Raw genomic sequence first — 21654 nt, 5'->3', positions numbered from 1 at the left:
AAATCTAAGTGTTTAGTCTTAGTAAGTCTGTTGTGGTGCTGGGGCTGTCGGTTCTTCTGGCTTTGGAAGGCATTCAGGAAGAGGAACGTCAGTCATCCGTTTGTGTCCTGTCGGAAGGAAGAACTTTTCCTGTCGGATGGAAAAAATTTTCCTGTCGGATGGAAAAAATTTTCCTGTCGGATGGAAAAAAGTTCTCAATTTTCGAAAATTTGAATGGTTTACGGACGGACAACTGGAAATTTTTTTCCTGTCGTCGGGAAAAACTTTTTCTGTCGGAAGGAAGGACTTTTCTTGTCGGAAGGAAGGACTTTTCTTGTCGGATGGAAGGACTTTTCTTGTCGGGAAATTTTTTTCTTGTCGGAAGGAAGGACTCGGAATGCCAGAAGGATTTGACGAGACAATTTACCTTATAGAGCTACCTGAGCCATCTGAAGTCAAGCGTAAAAATAAATGGTTCATCTACCCTACTTGTTTGAAGTTGTCAAAATACTCTGTTATTTTTTCCTTTAACAATGGCAAATCTTCTTTGAATGTAAGTATTGTACAACCTTTAATATCATAGTGTGTTTGAGGTAACGTATCTTGAACTATTTGTTTCACATCTTCATTCGGTGTCATTGAAATCGGTAAGTTTTCGCGATAGAACCAATTTCTGTCAGATTTGTAAATCTTAGCAAGGTCGTAAAAGCTTTTGTTGTTTCTTCTGACTAAATGCAACATAACCATATCTCTTGTCTTCTTCATTTTCCATCTCTTCAGTATAAATCATATACTTATAGTTCTTTTCCTTTCCTTTTGGTACCGAACGTGGTATTCTTTTCTGAATGCTTTTGTCTTTTGCATGAAGTTTCTTTTCCATCTCTTCACGTTCTTGTCTATGAATTTCGTCAAGAAGTCTGTAAATATACCAAGCATAACGAGGTGAAGCCCACATTGCAACAGCATTTACAAGAAGTCTATGTACATAATATCCTCTCAAACCAGGAGCCAAATTCTTGCGATTTTCATGAGTTTTAGGCAAGACCGATTTTTCTCGGTCTAGAGAAATTTCACTCAAAAGTTCTTGTGTGCTTTGGTTCCTAAACCAATCGTCTGCGTGTTTAGTATCTGGAGCAAAACATGCTGTCAAAATACTTTGCATTTGGTACATATCGTCTTTGACCGAACGAATGAGACGGAGTTGTTTGTTAAACTGAACCCACTCATATTCTTCATTTATAGCTTCATGGACTATAACTGTTGTTGTGTTCTCTGTTGTTGACATATCTGTCTTTACATACAAAATAAAAAAATAAATAAAAATAAAACTAACTTTATTTTTTCTATCTTAAGGAAATTCATGATTTTTGTTGCTGAATTCAATAAAAATAATGTTTAGGTGAAGAGGTGAAGCCCACATTGCTACAGCATTTACAAGAAGTCTATGTACATAATATCCTCTCAAACCGTTTGGCAATTTTTTACGATTTTCATGAGTTTTAGGCAAGACCGATTTTTTACCTACTCGCTGTTCTTTTACGATTTTCATAGAGTTTTGGCGACCCGCGGTTTTCTACCGGTCGCAAACATATGAGAAATTTCGCTCAAAAGTTCTTGTGTGCTTTGGTTCCTAAACCAGTCTTTAGGAAGCTTAGTATCTGGAGCAAAACATGCTGTCAAAATACTTTGCATTTGGTACATATCGTCTTTGACTTTCACAAAAGACCAAAAATAAACGCTTTACATGTATTTTTCAGCAACTTCGTCAAATAATTTTATAGCTTTATCTATCTCATCTACTTCAAACGTTTCTTTACCTTTCGTGGGAGCACCATACATTTTCTCAAACTTTTCAAGTAGTTCTGTTTCTGCAGCTCTCATATCGTTAACGAACACAACCTTAACTCTATTGACTATATTGTCATATCTTTGAGTTATATTAAATGTTCTTCCTATCTTATATCTCTTTGTATTGAAGTCCTTTGGTTTCTGAACGATGTAAAGTAAGCCTTCACTGCAACGTTCCGTATCGAATGAACCATATGTTATGAAATTATATCCAACAACTGGGTCAATCCAGAACAAAACTACTGGTATAAGACTTTTGTCGATGAGATATGCTCTTGTTCCATAGAATCTTACCGATATCATAAGCTCAGGATTTTTTGTCAAAATTTTCTGAGTAGAAGCATTTTTAACCCAGTCGTGGGATGTTTTCTTTTCAGATAGTGTTAAAATGTCTGACAAAGAATATTTTTTGTATTTCTTTGAGTATCTTACGTTTAAATCACCTATTCTAACTATTTTGGTCTCATTGTCTATCTTTCTAACTGTTTCAAACTCAATGTTTAACATTTTCTGTTCTTACATACAAAATAAAAAAATAAAAAAAATAAAACTAACTTTTTTTTCTATCTTAAGGAAATTCATGATTTTCATACGGAATCTCTATCCTCGGTTTTTCGAGGGTAGCAATCTTATGAGGAAATTCATGAAATTTGGTCATTTTTCAGCAAAAATAATGTTTATGTTAGAATGTTAGATCTAACCTGTTTTCTAACCTCTTTTCTAACATGGTCTAAAACACACAAAACTCATGAAATTTCATACGGAATTCAGCAAAAATAATGTTTATGTTAGAAGGTTAGATCTAACCTCTTTTCTAACCTCTTTTCTAACATGGTCTAAAACACACAAAACTCATGAAATTTCATACGGAATTCAGCAAAAATAATGTTTATGTTAGAAGGTTAGATCTAACCTCTTTTCTAACCTCTTTTCTACCCCAGTTATTTTATAAGCGTTTTACATGGTAAACGTTATGAATTCGTGAGACTTTAAACAGTTTTGTAGCTTCTATTTCTTCGCTGAGGATATCGAATGTTTTAACTATGCCGAAAGTCTCTTTATATTTCTTCTTGACATCAGATAGAAGGAAATCTTCTGCTGTTGGATAGTTTTTGTTCAGAAATTCTAACATGTTCATTTTATCTTCTGCTGGTTTCTCTACTTCTTTCTTTAAATCTGCATAGTCGTTTCTCATTCTTTCTATCTCTTTGACGGAGTAGTTATATTTCCTCATTGCTGCCTTACATTTTGAACATTGCGGGTTCATTTTAGCATTGTACATTGAAATTTGTCCTGCAAGTACAACTAAAGCGTCAATGGTTTTCTTTAACTCAAAACATGCAGGTTTTATCTGTTCGTTCCATACTTTACCTCTTCTATCTTTATCTCTTATCTGCCATACACATTCAGCAACTAACGAAACAAAGTTGTCGTAGGTCTTAAACTCCCCAGATTTATATATGTCAGAGATGTTCTTATATACCATATCGCAGTCTTTGTCCATAACCTTATGGTTGCAATGAAATCCTAGAAACTCATAGTTTACCTTACGAATGAACTTCTTTATTTCTACCGAGTCAGTCAGTCCGACTTCTATTTCATCGAATTCTGGAATAGTGAGTTTTTGTTGTTGGATTTCAGGCAATTTGGGTAGATGGTCGATGAGGTCCTGCATGTCGTAAAGATACTGTTCATTTGTTTCATCTTTCGCACTACAGTCTAAATCTCCTTGGAGAAGTTCCTGCTTTATCTTCTGGATTTCTGTTTCAAAAGTATATGAAGAAGGAATGAAGCTTTTCATCTCTACTAACATTGAAGTTGGGTTCATGACTAACGAGTTTGGTGCTGTTGTTGCTAACATGTTCTTACAATAAAAATAAAAAATATTTTTTTAAAAAAACTAACTTTATTTTTTATGTTTTTTGTGAAAGTGTCAAAACTCATGAATTTCATGAGTTTTCTACGATGTTAGAAAACGTGTTAGAAAACGTGTTAGATCTAACATTCTAACATAAAATATATTTTTTGGTCGTTTACACTCATTACGAAGAAGAAGTCTTAACAAAACATTTACGATGAAGAAGTTTCGACAAAACATTTACGATGAAATTCATGAAAATTCATGAAAATTCAAGAGGTTAGAAAAGAGGTTAGAAAAGAGGTTAGATCTAACCTTCTACCCTAAATTATATTTTTGCCGAAAAAAATGGTTCATTTACTCACAATATTTTTGTACAAAACGACCCCAAACTTTTAACTTCTTTTCTGCAGCTTCTAATGCTATCTTAGCGAGTTCATATTCTCTAAATTCTCTCTTTAAATCTTCTTGTTCCCATTGGTCTAGTTCGTATGGCGAGTCTCTATAACCAGAACATATCTCACGTTCATGTTCTATTTGTTTTTCATGCATTTTTCTAACTTCTTCTTCGAACAAAGGTTTAGCATTCTCTACTGTATCTTCAAGTTCTTCTTCATCTAATTTCTCATGAACTTTCTTGTCTATGGAGTCCAGAATTTTTCCAACTGCTATACAATATTTTGGAGAAGCCCACATTGCTATATAGTTTACAAGTCTTGGGTCTACATACGTTCCTCTAACCTGTTTGATTTCATCAGGAATTCCTGCATGAACTGTGTATAAAAAGCAACCCGCGGAATTCCGCGGGTTGGTATATTCTTCACAAAATGCCTCAAAATACTCTTCCCAGGACTTATTTTCCAACAACCTTCTAAAGTCTTTCCTAAACTGCTGACACATCTTTGTTGCATTTATATAACCATCCTTGTCTCTACGTAAGACTTCAATACCGTTATAAGTGCCTTTTGTGAATGTTTCGCCATTAGATTTGTTCGTGAACGTTTTTGCTTCGACTGTCATTTCAGTTCTTACAATAAAAATAAAAAATATTTTTTGGTGGGACGTCGGACATTCGTCTGTGGCTTAACCGTCGGACATTCGTTTGTGGCTTAACCGTCGACCCCCTCAGTAAACATCTCATTTTAACTCACTTTTTTTCTATCTTAAGGAAATTCATGAAAATTCACCTGTTGAATTTTGTATAAAAAGCAACCCGCTGTTTTCCGCGGGTTGGTATATTCTTCACAAAATGTTTGTTTTGAGGTCGAGCCACTTTTGGCTCCACCGTATTCTTTCAACCAAAAACTCATTTTTGTCGAATTCAGCACAAAAATAAATTGTTTTCATGAGTTTTCTACGATGTTAGAAAACGTGTTAGAAAACGTGTTAGATCTAACATTCTAACATAAACATTATTTTTCAATACTTTTTCAGCACTTTTCCGTAGTTATATATGAAAGACAATTCGAGATAAAAGTCATAGTACAATGGAATAATATGTTGCACACCGTTTGTTGTGAACCAGACTTGAAAGTCAGAGAAACTGTTACTAGGTGGTTCGTAGAATTTAGAAGCAAAGTCATAAAAGTCCTTACCGATACAAAGAAAACTATTGTTGCTTGAACTGAAACTTGCATGACACATAACATTTTGAGGGTCAAACACGTTTCTATAAACTGTCAAATCTGTTGGTGGGCGTATAAATTTAAACGGACCGTCAGGTGGTAATGGTTCGTTCTGGTTTAGTAACCGAAGAAATTGTGCCCAAGAACGTTTGTCTACTTGCCAAAATAAAAACTGTGTATCTCTTGGAGGGTTAATTTCAATCTTTTGAAATGAAACTGTGGAGTTCATCTTGTCATATTCTAGTTTCAGATAGTACGTTCCGTTTAGTAAAGAGTCGTATTTTTCTTGAAATTCCCAATAGTATTTGTTTATTTGAGTTTGAAAGTCATTTAGAGTCTTCTCAAGACTTTCGTCTGAACGAACTGTAAAGATTCTCATTTCGTCAAATTTGTCTATTAGACCATCATCACCTTTATACTGCCCATGAAAATCTACTGCGAACATAAATGCGTTCGTTCTATTTGAAAACAAAACTCTTCTAAATCCTATTGCCTTTGCATCTGAAGGACTTTGAAGCCAACGAATTGGATAGTCAAACTTGTATGAACGGGATGAAATTTCTTCATCTGAAATAGTCCTACCGGCATTTGTATAGATATAGTCTAACGGTTTTGTATCTGCTACTTTTGTTCTTTGTTTTTCAACCTGAAACATTTAATATATGTAAAAATATACTGTTTTAAAAGTAAACGTTTTTACTTCATATTTCTCATCTAACAAACAAGTTGTCTGACTGCTTGAGGGTTAGGTTGGTACCATTCGAACTTGACACTTGCAATTCCTTCAATTGCATTCAAAATGTCTGAGTCGGAGTCAACCATTTGTTCTCTCTTTGTAGTCTTGAAAGCGTCAAGAAGTTTTGCAGCTGTTGTGACATTGCCATTTGCATAGTATATATGACCATCTAAATCTGTTACGGTTAGTCTGAGATTGTATCCTTTCTTATTTCCGTCTTGAATTGCAGCAAGTACACCCATGAAGCCTTCTTTGTTCTTTCCTTCGTCAAAGTTTACTGTAAAGGTTCGACCAGATGTAATTTGACTTCTAACTTCACGATACTTCTCATATGCATATCTTGTTCTTTCCATGGGAGCATGTGCGTCTTCACCTTTTCCTTTTTTCCTTCTCAAAGGATGCAATTGTTCGTCATGTTTCCAGTAGAATCTGGCAAAGCCGTCGTGTCCTTCAACTTGAGGTTCACTAACATTGAAAGGCAAGTTCATAAGACGTTCTTCTTCTAACCTCTCTAGTCTGTTTGGATAATTGGCACGTGCTGTTTCCAAATCCATTTCGTAGCGAAGACCAGACAATTTGTCATAGACTTTTATGGGTCTTCCCTTCCTATATTTAAACTTCTTCGAAACTCTCCAACCATATCTTTCTAACTCTGCTTTTATTCTAGCAGACCTTCTGTCCATTCTATACGGAGGCATTTTTTATAAAAATAAAAAAATATTTTTTTCTTTACTTAACATAAGCACTTGCTGCCATAAGCCTTTGACGCCAACCCATACCAGCTAATGAAGGTTGGCTTGTTTTAGTAGTTTCCAAACTAAACTTTGGTTTTGGTTTATCTTCAGTTTTTGGCTCACCTTCTTCTATTGGTTTTTCGTCACTTTTTGGTTCCTCTGACTTTACCTCACTTGCAGGTATGGTTGTGTCGTTAGTATCTTCGTAAATATCATATGCCATCTGTTTTTGTTTTCCTTTCAACTTTTTGTGTTTGTTGTAAAGTTTAGAATATTTCGACTCTAAGTCAATGAGATGTTCTATAATGAACTGTTTGTCAGTGAAGTAAACTTTTCCATCTGTTGTCTCGAAAGCTCCTTCAGACTTCAATATTTTATTTGTGAGAGTCTGTTTCTTTTTTGAGATACTTGCCGTTCCATTTCTATGAAAAGTGACTTTGTAGTTAGGGTTTGTATTTCCAGACCTGGCACTTTCTATTATTGAATTTTTCTCTTCATCTGTAAGTTCTTTGACAGGTTTTGACAATGGTTCTGAACTTTTTGTTTGTGGTGTCAAATCTACCGTTTCAACTTCTTCGGTCATTTCATCTCAGTAAAAAATTTAGTTTGGTTTGTTTTCAACTGGTTGTTTAGGTTTTTTAAGTCGGTCTAAAACTTCCTGAGGTATAGGAAGAACTTGACAAACACGTGGTGTAACTGCTGGAAGCCGACAAATCCATCTTGAACCCATTTGTCTCAATGCTGTATTGTTCATTTCATCTCAGTAAAAAATTTTACATTCCCCACGTTTGAGGCGGTTGAGGTTGGTTATTGTTTACCCACTGTTGTGCATGGTTATATCCTCTGTTAAAGAATCTTTCACCTTGGTCCATATAGTGTCCTGCTTGGTTATAGTAGTCATTTGCTTTGTTATAATAGTTTCCTGCTTGTCTTCCTACATTGTCCATCCATCCTTGAACTTTTCCTCTTGTTTCAGGATTTGGAATAAGATTTGCTGCATCTCGTGCTACATCCCAACCTTTCTGTACAGTTTGTATAATAGGTTGTGCTTTCTCTTTAAGTATACCTAATGTACTCAAAATCTTTCTTCCAACTCCAAATACACCTCTGGCTATTGTTCCAACTGCGGGCAAAAATCTGGATGCAACTCCTGCTAATGCCAAATAAACCCATTTCTTACAGGGTAAAAAATGACGAATCCAAACAAGGACCCCTATGTTTCTAAAGCAACAAAGAAAGCACTCATGATAAAAATCTTTAGTTCAACACCAAATGCTTGGTTTATGGATATCTTGGAAAACATTCCGAGGTATAGAGAAGATGGACCACCATACTGGCTAATATTTGTCGGTCAAAACACAAGATACTGTGAAGCCATACCATTATGGTCCAAAAATATTTTAGATGTGAAAACTGCTTTGACAATATTCGTTGACAAATACCATCCAACAAAACTGACATCTGACTGTGAAAGTTCTTTCAAATCAGATGATGTAAAAAACTATCTGCGTTCAAAAAATGTAAACCAATATTTCATTGTCGACCAAAACCATTCTGCTCTTGGTGTCATTGACGGTTGTATAAAAATGTTAAGAGACTTAAACCAACCACAAGGTGGTGAAGCAAATGAAATGTCATATGACGACAAGTATAGACACTTCTCCATGGCAAAGATGAGACAAGTTTTAAATATTTACAATAGCCGTAAACAAAAAGGTTTGGGAAACCACTCCCCCGAAGAAATGAAAAACAACCCTGACTTAGAGAAAGACTATATATTTAATAATTTAGTCAAAAGAGACAAACAAGAAAGAATGCCGGGCTTCAAACTTAAGAAAGGTGACAAAGTAAAAATAGAAATACCTAAACGCGACCCATATGAAAATACTATTGACTATGACAACAATGGGAACCCGACAGGTACTCACATTCGTGTTCGTAAAAATAGAAGAAAGTATACAAGAGAATATTATGAAGTTTTAGGCAAACATGGCAAAATGTACACACTGCAAGCAGAAGATAAAACGACTATTGTCAGACCTCGTTTCAAACTTGTCAAAGTTCAAGGTGGTATACTTTCAAAGACAGTTCCTAACAAATATAAGACAACTCCTGACGAATATGCTAAAGAGAAGTTGAAAATGACGACTAAGCAATTCTATACCATGCGTAAACTGTCATGTACTGTATTCTTTACTTTGTCCCGTTGTTTGTGTATATCCTGAAACGAAATGTGTATGGTTTCCTTCTCCCTGAGTGTCATCCCAGTAACAATTTATAGCAAACTTAACGTCGTCTTTAACATCATATCCTTTACCTTTTGTCATTCCTGACCAATCCCAATATCTATGCTTATGCCCCTGCTTGAGATGTACTTAAATCTATGTAGTGACTGTGTGCAGGTAAATTTTCACCTGAAATCGTTTACTTCCACCTGTTTTTTGAAGAGTTTGCACAATACAAAAACCTGTCGACTATTTGTTCCCATGCCCCAACACCAAACATTACTTGAGGACCTCTGCTTCCATAGATGATAATAGAACCTACTGGGTTCATTAAATCAAACATATGAGACATTATAGGATTGTCTCTTTTGAACTTAAAATATAGTGCAACTATTTCAGGTTTCTTCTGGTTTGTGTCAGAATATTTTTTATAATATAATCTTATGTTTTCAGGGTAGGTAAAGTCTTGACTATAATATTTATTTCTGTCATCTTCATAATAGTATACTATTCTCGTTTTTTCTATTGCATTATATCTTTTATATCTATAAAAATCTAAATATATGTTAGCTTTTGTTCATCTACATGTGGTGTTCTGACGTCATCTCCATAGTCATAATAATGGCTGGAGCTGGGTCAGGCAATGCCATATCTGTCATTTCATAAACTCTTAAATATTTCTTTTGTTCGTCTCCATATAAGTTTAAGTAGCAGTTGTTGTCTAATGGAACTTTAACTTGTGTACCATCGTTCTTTTTATAGCTTACATACATTTCATTGTTATTTTTCGGAATGAGTTTATACGTGTACCATTTTCTAAGGACTGTACCAACTGCCATCTAAAATATTTGTTTTCTTCATTGACAGAAAAGTCACCAACATAGTTTCAATATTTTTTGTTCCTAGCAACTTTGGTAATTTCATTGACATATGTTTTATCTGCTTTATTTTCAAGGCTAACGTTTAAGTCTGTTATTTCAGAAGATGTATGTGTATGTCCAACGTCACTTTTCCTGTTTAAGGTTTCTTGTAAGTTTGCAATATTTGCAATGGTATGTGTATGTCCAACGTCACTTTTCCTGTTTAAGGTTTCTTGTAAGTTTGTTATTTCAGATATAGAATGTGTATGAGTCTTTTTAGAATATTCGTTTTCAGCTCTTGTCACTTCACTTGACATTTTATTGTCAACATATGTTTTGTCTGCTAGTTCAGGATGAGTATGTTCTTTTGTTGCATAAGCTTTGTTAGCTCTTTCTTCTTCTTTTGCTATTGCATCGTCTACATATTCTTTGTCAGCTTTGTTGCCAACATCTGCTTTCAAAAGAAGTTCATTTATAGGTTTCTCGTTTAAAGTTCCTTTTGTTGGATTTATACAGACAGTATGGTTCTTATTGTCTTGAAACAGAAACTCATCTGTCATTGGGTTTAATGTCAGTTTTAAGTTTCCTTCTTTCAATGACTCAGATATCTTAGAATAGTTTGAAAAGTTTGTTGTGTTCTTATTTAGAGCTTGCATAATGAGTTGTCGGTTGTGTTGTATTTCTCTCATAGACGCTGTTTCATTTGACATTTTTATTCTAGATAAAATATGCTTCCAATAGAAAAAGAAAATTCAAGAGTTGCTACAACTAAACCATTAGATGAACTTTTTACGAATGTCGGTCAAAAGTTTGAGACAGAGACCGTAAAGCATGAAGGCTATCGTTTTGACTACCCGTTAAGATGGTTAAGACCCATCTGTCACAAAAGCTATTGGCTTTCGAAGAGTAAAGTTTGTGTCTGTAGAAGATAAAAGTTTTCCATTTATTGTAAGGTTTCATATAGATTATATATCTGAAGGGAAACGAAAAATGTGGGAAGAAATTGAGCTAATACAAGTTGACCTTTCATCTTCTCTACAGACTGCGTTAAAAAATATAGAAGATAAAATAAATTCATGTTATGCAAAATATGCTGATGAATATGCAAATACCGAGAGCACACTTTATGTGAGAATTGTATATGACAAACAAAATTCACAAGTGTCATTTCAAATCTACGAAGACAATCCAAAGAAAGACGAACAAATATATACAGAATTCACTGCAATGTCATGTATTATTTGCAAAGAATGTTAAATCAGAAAGTCGAACTTCCTTTAGCAAATATTTACAGTCGATATGCAAGAGATGAACCATATTTATTTAAAGATGTTTTCGACCCAGCTGCTATTATTGTTCATGCTTCATTTTCTGGCGCCCAAAACTCTTTCTTATGCTTGGCAAATGACTTTTACGAAAAACCTACAAAGTTATACGAACCACCAAGTGGAAGTATTTCAGACTTTCAAGTATGGTTTACTACAGATGGAAGAAAAAGAATAATTCCATTATACCATGCGTTTTACTTAGAACTTAGTTTCATATACAACTACTATCGAACGGTAAAATATAATTTTTTAATACGGTTGAGGTGTTGGATTTGGTTGCCAACTAGACTGTGGTGCAGGTTCAGGCTGTTGTATAACAGGAGCTTGCTCTTCTGGTTCAGGGTCTTTAGGTATAATACCAACAAACTGACCTACCCTTTTACCAATATTTTTGACACCGTTCCAAATTCCTCTTCCTACGGTTTTTATTCCATTCCATATACCTCTTCCAACATTTCGAAAGAAGTTTCCAATACTACTGAAGAAACCCATTTTACTATATGTAAAATCTAATGTCCGCCTAGTCTCTTACGTTTCCTGTTGAGTTCCATAGCATTCTTTAACTGGAGCTCATACATTCTGTTTCTCCTCTGGTAGAAAACATATTCTGGTCAACTCCTGTGTTCGCGTCATCTGCATAAAGTTGTTTATATCCCACTTCAGGGTTTGTATAAAACTCTTTCCATCTCATATTTGCATACCATGGTGGCAAACCTAACGCAGCGTCATTTGACATGGCAGTTTGCATTTGTACATCTGTTGGCACTTGACCATAGTTTGCCATTGCAGTTTGTATTCTAACTTCATTTGGAATATTCTCTGGGTTTGGTTGTCCAGGTTGCTGTGCATTCGCTAAGTTCTGTGCGTCCATTTAATATTAGATAAAAATATCTCTTACGAGTACATATACTGAACATTTGCAGGCATTGGTTCATCTTCATATTCTCTGTACTTTTCTGCCACGTCAAATAAATAAATGACACAATGGAAAAAACCTAAAAACAAAAGTAGTCCTATTTCAAACCACATTTACTTACTAATAAAATTTCTTTATTGTGACACTTTCTCCAGTTTATAGGACCTCTCTCATATTCTATCTTGTCATATCTAAACTCATAGTCATGTATGTCCTCTAACCATCTCATAACGGTTTCCAAACCACTTTTATCGGATGTAAAGTAAAAAGCATGGATGGTTATGTAAAACGTCTAAAGTTTCTAAAGAGTCTCTCAAAGTCCAGTCTACTTGGTATTGAAAATCCCATGTGTTAAAGAACGGCGGGTCCACTATAAAGAAAACATTTTCCTTGTTTTTTATATTTTTCATACAACTCTGTCCAATGACATCTCAAAACTCTATACCCTCAATATATTTTTCTATGTCCTCTTTGAAAACATTTGTATAGTTAAGATATAAAACTTTTGACATAAGTGTTTCAATGTCATGAACTCTTATAGAACCACTATATAATAGTCTAGCAGATATACTATCCCAGTCTATATATTCTGCTTTTTTCAAAACCTCTCTCACAATATTTTTCTTATCTAATGGTATACGTTCCATCTTACCTATAGGTATCTTTTCTTTTAACTCTTTCAATATATTGTTTGTGTCTGGTATATGTTTGAGACGGTCCATATAGTTGTCGAAGTCATTGCATATAATCTTTGAGTCTGGGAATATTGTATGACATAAATGAGATATATAGAAACTTCCACCGAACAAATCTACAAATGTTAGACCATTCGGTAGTTTCTTAAGTTCTCTCAATAGAATATCTTTACATCTACTCTTATTTCCAAAGAAGGGTAACGGTGGTTTTGTAAAATTCATTTATATATAATAATAAAAATGTTTTTACCCGAAAAAGTGACAGAAAAGTGACAAAGCATTTACGAAGAAGTCATGACAAAACATTTACGAAGAAATCATGAGTTTTCTACCCTCTCGAAAATCATGAAATTTACACCAAAAATATATTTTATGTTAGAATGTTAGATCTAACATGTTTTCTAACATGTTTTCTAACATCGTAGAAAACTCTTGAAAATCATGAAATTTACACCAAAAAATAATGTTATGTTAGAATGTTAGATCTAACCTTCTACCCTAAATTATATTTTTGGGTCCTTTACGCTCATTACGAAGAAGTCTTGACAAAACATATACGATGAAGAAGTTTCGACAAAACATATACGAAGAAATCATGAGTTTTCTACGATGTTAGAAAACATGTTAGAAAACGTGTTAGATCTAACATTCTAACATAAACATTATTTTTGGGTCATTTACGCTCATTACGAAGAAGTCTTGACAAAACATTTACGATGAAGTCTTGACAAAACATTTACGATGAAATTCATGACAAAACATTTACGATGAAGAAGTTTCGACAAAACATTTACGAAGAAATCATGAGTTTTCTACGATGTTAGAAAACATGTTAGAAAACGTGTTAGATCTAACATTCTAACATAAACATTATTTTTGGGTCATTTACGCTCATTACGAAGAAGTCTTGACAAAACATTTACGAAGAAGTCTTGACAAAACATTTACGAAGAAGTCTTGACAAAACATTTACGATGAAATCATGACAAAACATTTACGATGAAATCATGACAAAACATTTACGATGAAATCATGACAAAAAAGTCAACGGCTGGTCGGCTGGGGTTCGGTCCTCCTCTTGGGTCTTGGGAAAAATTTCTTATGGGCTGGAAGCCCTCCGAATAAAAACTTCATTTATACTAAACATCTTCAGGGCTAGAAGGCACGAAGTGCCTGGAAGCCCCACTACCTTTTTTTTTTTTTTTTTTTTTTTTTTAAATCTAGAATATTGTATTATGCTTAGTATTATTTCATTTTTCTCATTCAATTTAGAATTTACAAATGTCAAAAAATTGAGAGCTGTCACTTTTGATGAATTTCTGTTTATTACAGGTCAAGTTCTTATTTACGTTATAAAGTATGATATTTACAAATATCAAGTTATCATGTTTTTTGAGAAATTATGAGAAACAAACAAAAATGAAAAAGATAGGAATAGCAATGAAAAGTGATGTGGGTATAGAAAATGTAAGAGATATGAATGCAAAGCAATCAGTATTTAGGACATTGACCATAGATTTCGAAAAAAAAATGCTGCATATCGAGCGAAAACTATGATTATATTATAAGGCTGTCATTTAAAGCATAATGAAACTATTCCCTTTTCATTTTAATCGAATAAGATAGTAAAGATTTTTGAATTAGCTAGAAACTGATGAGATGTTTTCACAAATCAGATTTTTAATCTCTATAATGCATAATTCACTCAATATCTCAATTTTGATATTGCGAGATATTTTTGCTATCGGTTTCGCAATTTTGACACAATAGCAAGAGGGTTCTATAAGCATTATTATCAACGTAGAATCTGAATATCATATCAGAAAATGTCGCAAATCTGACATTTACCCGACCAAATAGCAAAAATAATTGAATACTTTTCGCAAAAACTTTAAAAATCGATAAAAATATGAAATATAGATATTAAAGAGACTTTTTATATAATATTCATAAAGATTTTCCAAAAATATGATACCGCAAAATTAAAAAAGATTCAAATTTCACAATATTCTTTTCATTGATAATCTACATATTAACGAGAATGATATAACTTTTCATGTGTTTAGAAGTTCTTAGCTTTAGTACTGTATTGTTGAAAAAATTATTGAAGACTTTTTTCTTTTTGAGAAATTAATGCAATAACCAAAGAGGAATTGCATATGCTGTGCACTAAAATTATAGAAATGTCTCTAATTAGACACAAATAGAGATATTCGGAAATAAAAATTTGAAATTTTGATCAAAAACGCTATTTTCTAATCATTTTTATTTTAACTATATATAAAGTATCTTTTTCTATAATTTATACTTGATGGTTTAAAAGACGTTTAGACTCAAAATTTTACTGCATTTCATGTGGTAACTATGCTTTATCACTAACTACCTCCTTGTTTCAACCCTGAACAATATATTATACCTCCCAATGCAGGTATTACTCCAACAAAATTAGCAATTTGGCTATTGTCTAAAATTTTCTCAAAGAAAGAGGAGTAAAGTCCCATTTTTAGAATTCGAGCTATATTAGAATGCAACTTAGACAAAAGGTTACAGTTTCAATACACATATTCAAAAAATTTGCATTCGAAATTTAAGATAAAGTACAATTTCCAAAAAAGAGTATCGAATCAGTGCACAAATATGCATTTACATGCTTACACTAGCTTGCACTAATATTAATAATTTTGAAATTAATTTTCAAATTATTCCCATACCTTTTGCAAAATTATTATGCTTATGATTCTAAGCATAGTTAAGCGATCTCGAATTTGAATTGCTAAGAAAAAATAATTAGTAAAAAATTTGTCTATGCATTCTGTATGATGCTCCTAACTATATTAGCAGCATACCTAAAATCTTTTCAATATTTTTGAGGGAATTTGAATGGTACCGGTTGAGAGCTTTTTTAATTAAGGTACTATTTCGATAGAATTTGAATGGTACCCCTTCAATTTTGTGAGGGACCCCCTTTCATTTTTACGTTTATGTAAAGTATAGAGCTAATGAGTGCTTTATAATCTAAGAGATGGAGTTTATTATAACTTTAAACCTTATATCTAGAATGCGTATGTTAAATCAGGATATCAAAATATTTAGATAATGGAAGTAAAACAGCAGTAAATAAGTAATACATATAAATATAGTTACTGCCAGATAAATTTAAGGGTGTACTTATCACATTCTGAAATTTTCTCAATTTTTTGCCAAGATTCATTGCCCAATTTTCTAATATAAAAAATTGGTATATTTGGTCAGTAGAAAGTTATTATAAATCACTCTATTGTACGCAATGTGGTTGATATATTTTTTTGTAATTAAAATCAAGATTAATTGATTTCATGAGAGGATGTCAAAAAGTTGTAAGTTCACTCCTGAAACATATTATGCTCTATTTTTCAATATCATATTTCTCGAATATAAAGATGGGACAAATATACTCAAATACTTATAAAAAAGGAACTTCCAATTGGAATTTGCAATACCCTCAATTTTTAACTTTTGCAACTCTAAAAACCAGGTGTTTTTCCAGAACTACCATCTAGGATGAGTCCTAGGAGCTATAATTCTAGGGTTAGATGATACCCACTTAGTACTTTTATTTGTATATGTTTTAGTGGAATTTGGTGAGGGGTCATGAAATTCGTATCTAATTTGCTATCATCTAAGCTGGTAAAAGTTAGAGAAAGCTATTTACTGGTTGTATATTACAAATATACCTTGTAATAGAAAATATAAGTGTTTGTGATTTAAATTCGCTCAATTAGCTCGAAAATTTGTTTTATATCCATGACAAACTAACACAATCCTATTTATGTGATTGCCAATCTGTTCCCAAAATATATCAGCATGAATATATATATATTGATATTATTTGCAATTTCATCATTAAATAGTACTTTTTTTCTATTTTTAATTTAGAAATAGTATATTTATATGATAGCGACACAAGATTTTAATTAAAAAATATATGTTATCGATCATCACACTCAAATTGAATTTCAAAAATTTTAGAATTTTTCAATTTCAATATTGAAAATATATTTCTTATATCATAGCGATTCATGTTATAATAATATGGAGAAAAATATTGTTTTAAATCTAAAATTTAAAATGAATGATTGGGCATTACATTAATCCAATTTATTGTTTATTTGTTAATCTAGTGGAAACAATTAATATTTTGGAGAAACAAAAATTTGAAATTTGAAATTTTGAAAAAAATGCATGAATCGGTAATTAAACATTGATTTATTAATTTATTAGCCATGCTTTTGATGTTGGTCTTATTCTTAAGCCGATTTAAAGAATTAATTTTTCCAAATCGTGTTTGACATTAACACATATAGATATATCAGGAAAAAAGGTATCACTTATCAAGTTATTGGTTTTTATGTATCTCCTAACTTTGCCTCGTTCTGAATACAATTCTAGTTAACGAATTTTAAATAACTATATGAAGAATACATCATTTTGGTTTTATTATTATTAAAATGATATATATTAGCTATGTATATGCTTGTAAGAATATTATTCCGTGAATTGGAAACAGAAAAAATAAATTTAGACAGAAAATGCATATCTTTAAAAAATAATATGAAATTTAGCTTTGATATTATTATCCGATAAAATATGCATGATAATTACTCCGCAAATAAAATTTAGGAAGCAAGTTGTGACGGTTTGGGCTGTTTTCAATGGCCCACAAGGAAGGAAGTATCGTTTTATCAGGCAACAAGAGGTCTTGAAATGAGTAAAGGACTGATCACCCTTGAAAGGTTCAAACTTGCTTGCGCGCCGCAGTCTTAAAAATGATATGTTTCACTTCTGGTCGAAAATTTCAACCTCTATGACAGTTGTTGGATGAACAATTGTGTAGCGGGATGAAATCTGAGTGCGGCCTGGGGCTGCAGCATCAATCTTGCCGGCATCTTTACCGCAATCATCTCTTAGATTGCACACAAAGTTGCGAACGAGCAGTTTTCTATGCGGTAAAGATGCCGGAAAGAGAGAGTCGATGTGATGTTCTTTTCGAGGGCTCCTCGAATGAGACAATGTTCCGCATTCATAACTTGAACGCGGAAGTTTGACCGACAAGAGTGTATTGTGCACTCCTGTCGGTCGCAGTGTCTCATTCTGGGAGACATTGCCTCTGCATGTCTCCCAGAATGGAACAATGTTCCGCATTCATAACTTGAACGCGGAAGTTTGACCGACAAGAGTGTATTGTGCACTCCTGTCGGTCGCAGTGTCTCATTCTGGGAGACATTGCCTCTGCATGTCTCCCAGAATGGAACAATGTTCCGCATTCATAACTTGAACGCGGAAGTTTGACCGACAAGAGTGTATTGTGCACTCCTGTCGGTCGCAGTGTCTCATTCTGGGAGACATTGCCTCTGCATGTCTCCCAGAATGGAACAATGTTCCGCATTCATAACTTGAACGCGGAAGTTTGACCGACAAGAGTGTATTGTGCACTCCTGTCGGTCGCAGTGTCTCATTCTGGGAGACATTGCCTCTGCATGTCTCCCAGAATGGAACAATGTTCCGCATTCATAACTTGAACGCGGAAGTTTGACCGACAAGAGTGTATTGTGCACTCCTGTCGGTCGCAGTGTCTCATTCTGGGAGACATTGCCTCTGCATGTCTCCCAGAATGGAACAATGTTCCGCATTCATAACTTGAACGCGGAAGTTTGACCGACAAGAGTGTATTGTGCACTCCTGTCGGTCGCAGTGTCTCATTCTGGGAGACATTGCCTCTGCATGTCTCCCAGAATGGAACAATGTTCCGCATTCATAACTTGAACGCGGAAGTTTGACCGACAAGAGTGTATTGTGCACTCCTGTCGGTCGCAGTGTCTCATTCTGGGAGACATTGCCTCTGCATGTCTCCCAGAATGGAACAATGTTCCGCATTCATAACTTGAACGCGGAAGTTTGACCGACAAGAGTGCATTATCCAATCTTTTTTGTCATATACCTCAACCCACAAAGACAAAACCTTACATAAAATAGGTAAACTTTGGTTTTCACTTAATAATGTTTATTTTTAATTTTTTGTTCTTTATATAACTTTTTCTTCTACTAAACTATTTTACAGACTCTACTGAGCTATCCTCACATATATACCTGTGACAATAACACATATATACTCCCTTCATATTCTGATCTCATGACATATTACAGCACAAACTATAATTATACAACATACCTCATAAAGTCTGATTTTACCCCTATCTAAGCGTTCAAAACCTATTTTCCTTAAAATTTCTCTTCAAGTTCATACTGAAACAACATCTTTTTTTGAAAATACAATTTTTTCAAAAAATGTATGAATTCAAAAGTGCATACTATATTTAGTCATTACCCAACATTAATTTTGTATTTTAGTTTTTAAGATATTCATTTTATTATACGTCTTATTCAGAAAATTAAATATATTTGTGAGGGAAAACGGAGGAAATAATAAATATGTCAAGATCGAGGAATTGACAATTTTAAGGAAAATATTAAGTTGTGTATTTTGTGTTTATCTCATTGTGTGATGCATATTTTCACGATCTGACAGCAGAAATCGAATCAGCAGAGCCAGAAGAATCAGATTACGCGGGGAAAATAGGTTTTGAACGCTTAGATAGGGGTAAAATCAGACTTTATGAGGTATGTTGTATAATTATAGTTTGTGCTGTAATATGTCATGAGATCAGAATATGAAGGGAGTATATATGTGTTATTGTCACAGGTATATATGTGAGGATAGCTCAGTAGAGTCTGTAAAATAGTTTAGTAGAAGAAAAAGTTATATAAAGAACAAAAAATTAAAAATAAACATTATTAAGTGAAAACCAAAGTTTACCTATTTTATGTAAGGTTTTGTCTTTGTGGGTTGAGGTATATGACAAAAAAGATTGGATAATGCACTCTTGTCGGTCAAACTTCCGCGTTCAAGTTATGAATGCGGAACATTGTTCCATTCTGGGAGACATGCAGAGGCAATGTCTCCCAGAATGAGACACTGCGACCGACAGGAGTGCACAATACACTCTTGTCGGTCAAACTTCCGCGTTCAAGTTATGAATGCGGAACATTGTTCCATTCTGGGAGACATGCAGAGGCAATGTCTCCCAGAATGAGACACTGCGACCGACAGGAGTGCACAATACACTCTTGTCGGTCAAACTTCCGCGTTCAAGTTATGAATGCGGAACATTGTTCCATTCTGGGAGACATGCAGAGGCAATGTCTCCCAGAATGAGACACTGCGACCGACAGGAGTGCACAATACACTCTTGTCGGTCAAACTTCCGCGTTCAAGTTATGAATGCGGAACATTGTTCCATTCTGGGAGACATGCAGAGGCAATGTCTCCCAGAATGAGACACTGCGACCGACAGGAGTGCACAATACACTCTTGTCGGTCAAAGTTTTGCAATCACATTCTTATTGCAGAAGATTGTCTCATTCTGGGAGACATGCAGAGGTAATGTCTCCCGAAATGATACCGTCATACCAACACCAATTTATTCCTTCTTTCCATTGTCATACAATTCAATATTTTTATCAATCTTAATCAACTTTTTTTATTCTTCTTTAATTCAATTTATCTTTCTCCTAGAATATCTATTCCTTTAACAGACATAAAATCACTAATCGAGCTTTTTCAATACTCAAAATTTCATATAAATCTTTGTTATTTTTTCTCTCATCGCTTATTTTATTAAATATACATATTTCCTCTCACATATCCCTCTTCATATATATTGGATCTCAACACTCATCTATTAGAACAATATATTTTCGCTTAATCTCATATTATTCATTAACAATCTTTCATCTTCTTATTTCTAGTTAACCTACCAATATATATATAGAATATATGCCCAATTACATATTCAGATACATTAAATTCAAGAAATTCTTCTAATATTATTCTCCTATTCATAATAAAATCATATTTAGTCTCACATCACAATTCTATCAGTTCTCCAATATCATATCATATTGGTAACATCACATATATCTCTTATAATATCACTTAAATTTGTATTTTTTTATTAATTATATTTAATTAGTTCTACATTCTATTATTATAGAGGTTTGACAAACTCATCAATAGTTAAAATCAAAATCTATTCAGAACTTTGAATCTAATGAAAATTACATTTCGATATCTTTTTGCAAGCTTAATTTTTTGTATTATCTTAAAATACATTTAGTAATGTTATGTACGTATTGAATTCAAATTATAGCGCAGTAACATGCAACTCATCTTGAGATTCACATTTCATTTTCACAATTATTGCATATATACATCAATAACATATTGTACTCATATATCTACACGACTCTAAACTCAATGACATCAAATAATGCTTGTAATATTTAAAATAATTTTTGCATTTTTGATTCTCAGCTTAACTTCTATAAATGTCACCAAAACATTTCATTCCTACCAAGAAATAATATATTAGTAATTAAGCGTTTATTACCATTGTTACTCACATCATATTAATTCATTTTTGTAATTTTTTAAATAAATGACTGGAATCATAAACCCTATGTACCCATATCAACATGTTAAAATTTCAAAGTCTGAAACTTAGTATACATTGAGTTTCATGAAATCAGATAATCTCGTAGATTTCTTAAATATTATATATTGCTGGCCAATAATGATGCAGCATGATTCTCCATCATATCAGCATTCTAAACATATCTTTATTTTGTCAATTGGCATAAATTAAGGGTGCTTTTCAGGCGATAAATGGTATTTTAGATACCTGGGTAGGGGGTCATGAAAAAGTTGCAAAAGTCAAAAATTGAGGGTATTATTTCCTTTTAATTCTATTGTAT

The 21654-nt window shown here is 33.3% G+C and overlaps 11 protein-coding genes and 1 pseudogene across 12 annotated transcripts, besides 4 other annotated features; 1 reads left to right on the top strand and 11 right to left on the bottom strand.

Annotated features, from left to right (window-relative positions):
* Positions 1-14020: part of a mobile genetic element that runs on past the window's edge.
* Positions 460-859, bottom strand: TVAGG3_0312840 (annotated as a pseudogene). The gene has a single exon. A coding segment is annotated over exon 1 (400 nt).
* On the bottom strand, positions 1720-2334 carry TVAGG3_0312830 (organellar and viral DNA polymerase type B; the record flags this gene model as incomplete). The annotated part of the gene is made up of 1 exon (XM_051229912.1): positions 1720-2334. The coding sequence occupies one exon, from the start codon at positions 2332-2334 to the stop codon at positions 1720-1722; it is 615 nt and encodes a 204-aa protein (XP_051099642.1).
* Positions 2774-3688, bottom strand: TVAGG3_0312820 (organellar and viral DNA polymerase type B; the record flags this gene model as incomplete). The annotated part of the gene is made up of 1 exon (XM_051229911.1): positions 2774-3688. One exon carries the CDS (start codon positions 3686-3688, stop codon positions 2774-2776), a length of 915 nt encoding a protein of 304 aa, XP_051099641.1.
* Positions 4043-4705, bottom strand: TVAGG3_0312810 (uncharacterized protein; the record flags this gene model as incomplete). The annotated part of the gene is made up of 1 exon (XM_051229910.1): positions 4043-4705. One exon carries the CDS (start codon positions 4703-4705, stop codon positions 4043-4045), a length of 663 nt encoding a protein of 220 aa, XP_051099640.1.
* TVAGG3_0312800 (uncharacterized protein) lies at positions 5105-5965 on the bottom strand (the record flags this gene model as incomplete). The annotated part of the gene is made up of 1 exon (XM_051229909.1): positions 5105-5965. One exon carries the CDS (start codon positions 5963-5965, stop codon positions 5105-5107), a length of 861 nt encoding a protein of 286 aa, XP_051099639.1.
* Positions 6025-6744, bottom strand: TVAGG3_0312790 (uncharacterized protein; the record flags this gene model as incomplete). Its single annotated transcript, XM_051229908.1, has 1 exon — positions 6025-6744. One exon carries the CDS (start codon positions 6742-6744, stop codon positions 6025-6027), a length of 720 nt encoding a protein of 239 aa, XP_051099638.1.
* Positions 6776-7363, bottom strand: TVAGG3_0312780 (phage tail repeat-like family; the record flags this gene model as incomplete). The annotated part of the gene is made up of 1 exon (XM_051229907.1): positions 6776-7363. The coding sequence occupies one exon, from the start codon at positions 7361-7363 to the stop codon at positions 6776-6778; it is 588 nt and encodes a 195-aa protein (XP_051099637.1).
* Positions 7382-7534, bottom strand: TVAGG3_0312770 (uncharacterized protein; the record flags this gene model as incomplete). Its single annotated transcript, XM_051229906.1, has 1 exon — positions 7382-7534. One exon carries the CDS (start codon positions 7532-7534, stop codon positions 7382-7384), a length of 153 nt encoding a protein of 50 aa, XP_051099636.1.
* TVAGG3_0312760 (uncharacterized protein) lies at positions 7971-8803 on the top strand (the record flags this gene model as incomplete). Its single annotated transcript, XM_051229905.1, has 1 exon — positions 7971-8803. A coding segment is annotated over one exon (833 nt), but the record flags the coding sequence as incomplete, so codon positions are not given.
* Positions 10209-10575, bottom strand: TVAGG3_0312750 (phage tail repeat-like family; the record flags this gene model as incomplete). Its single annotated transcript, XM_051229904.1, has 1 exon — positions 10209-10575. A coding segment is annotated over one exon (367 nt), but the record flags the coding sequence as incomplete, so codon positions are not given.
* TVAGG3_0312740 (serine threonine-protein phosphatase family) lies at positions 11443-11685 on the bottom strand (the record flags this gene model as incomplete). Its single annotated transcript, XM_051229903.1, has 1 exon — positions 11443-11685. One exon carries the CDS (start codon positions 11683-11685, stop codon positions 11443-11445), a length of 243 nt encoding a protein of 80 aa, XP_051099633.1.
* Positions 13924-14020: a terminal%2Cinverted (terminal inverted repeat of Maverick-3 transposon ID:TVAGG3_0312730).
* A 76-nt stretch (positions 14021-14096) lies between these two features.
* Positions 14097-14133: a mobile genetic element.
* Positions 14097-14133: a terminal%2Cinverted (terminal inverted repeat of Banshee-A3 transposon ID:TVAGG3_0312720).
* A 3486-nt stretch (positions 14134-17619) lies between these two features.
* On the bottom strand, positions 17620-17985 carry TVAGG3_0312710 (uncharacterized protein; the record flags this gene model as incomplete). The annotated part of the gene is made up of 1 exon (XM_001280182.1): positions 17620-17985. The coding sequence occupies one exon, from the start codon at positions 17983-17985 to the stop codon at positions 17620-17622; it is 366 nt and encodes a 121-aa protein (XP_001280183.1).
* Positions 17986-21654: the final 3669 nt, after the last annotated feature.

Source organism: Trichomonas vaginalis, chromosome V, assembly GCF_026262505.1.
Source record: "Trichomonas vaginalis G3 chromosome V, whole genome shotgun sequence".
In the NCBI taxonomy this organism is placed as follows: Eukaryota; Parabasalia; order Trichomonadida; family Trichomonadidae; genus Trichomonas; species Trichomonas vaginalis.
Note: the sequence above shows the minus strand (reverse complement) of the source record. Positions and strands in the feature narration are given on the sequence as shown.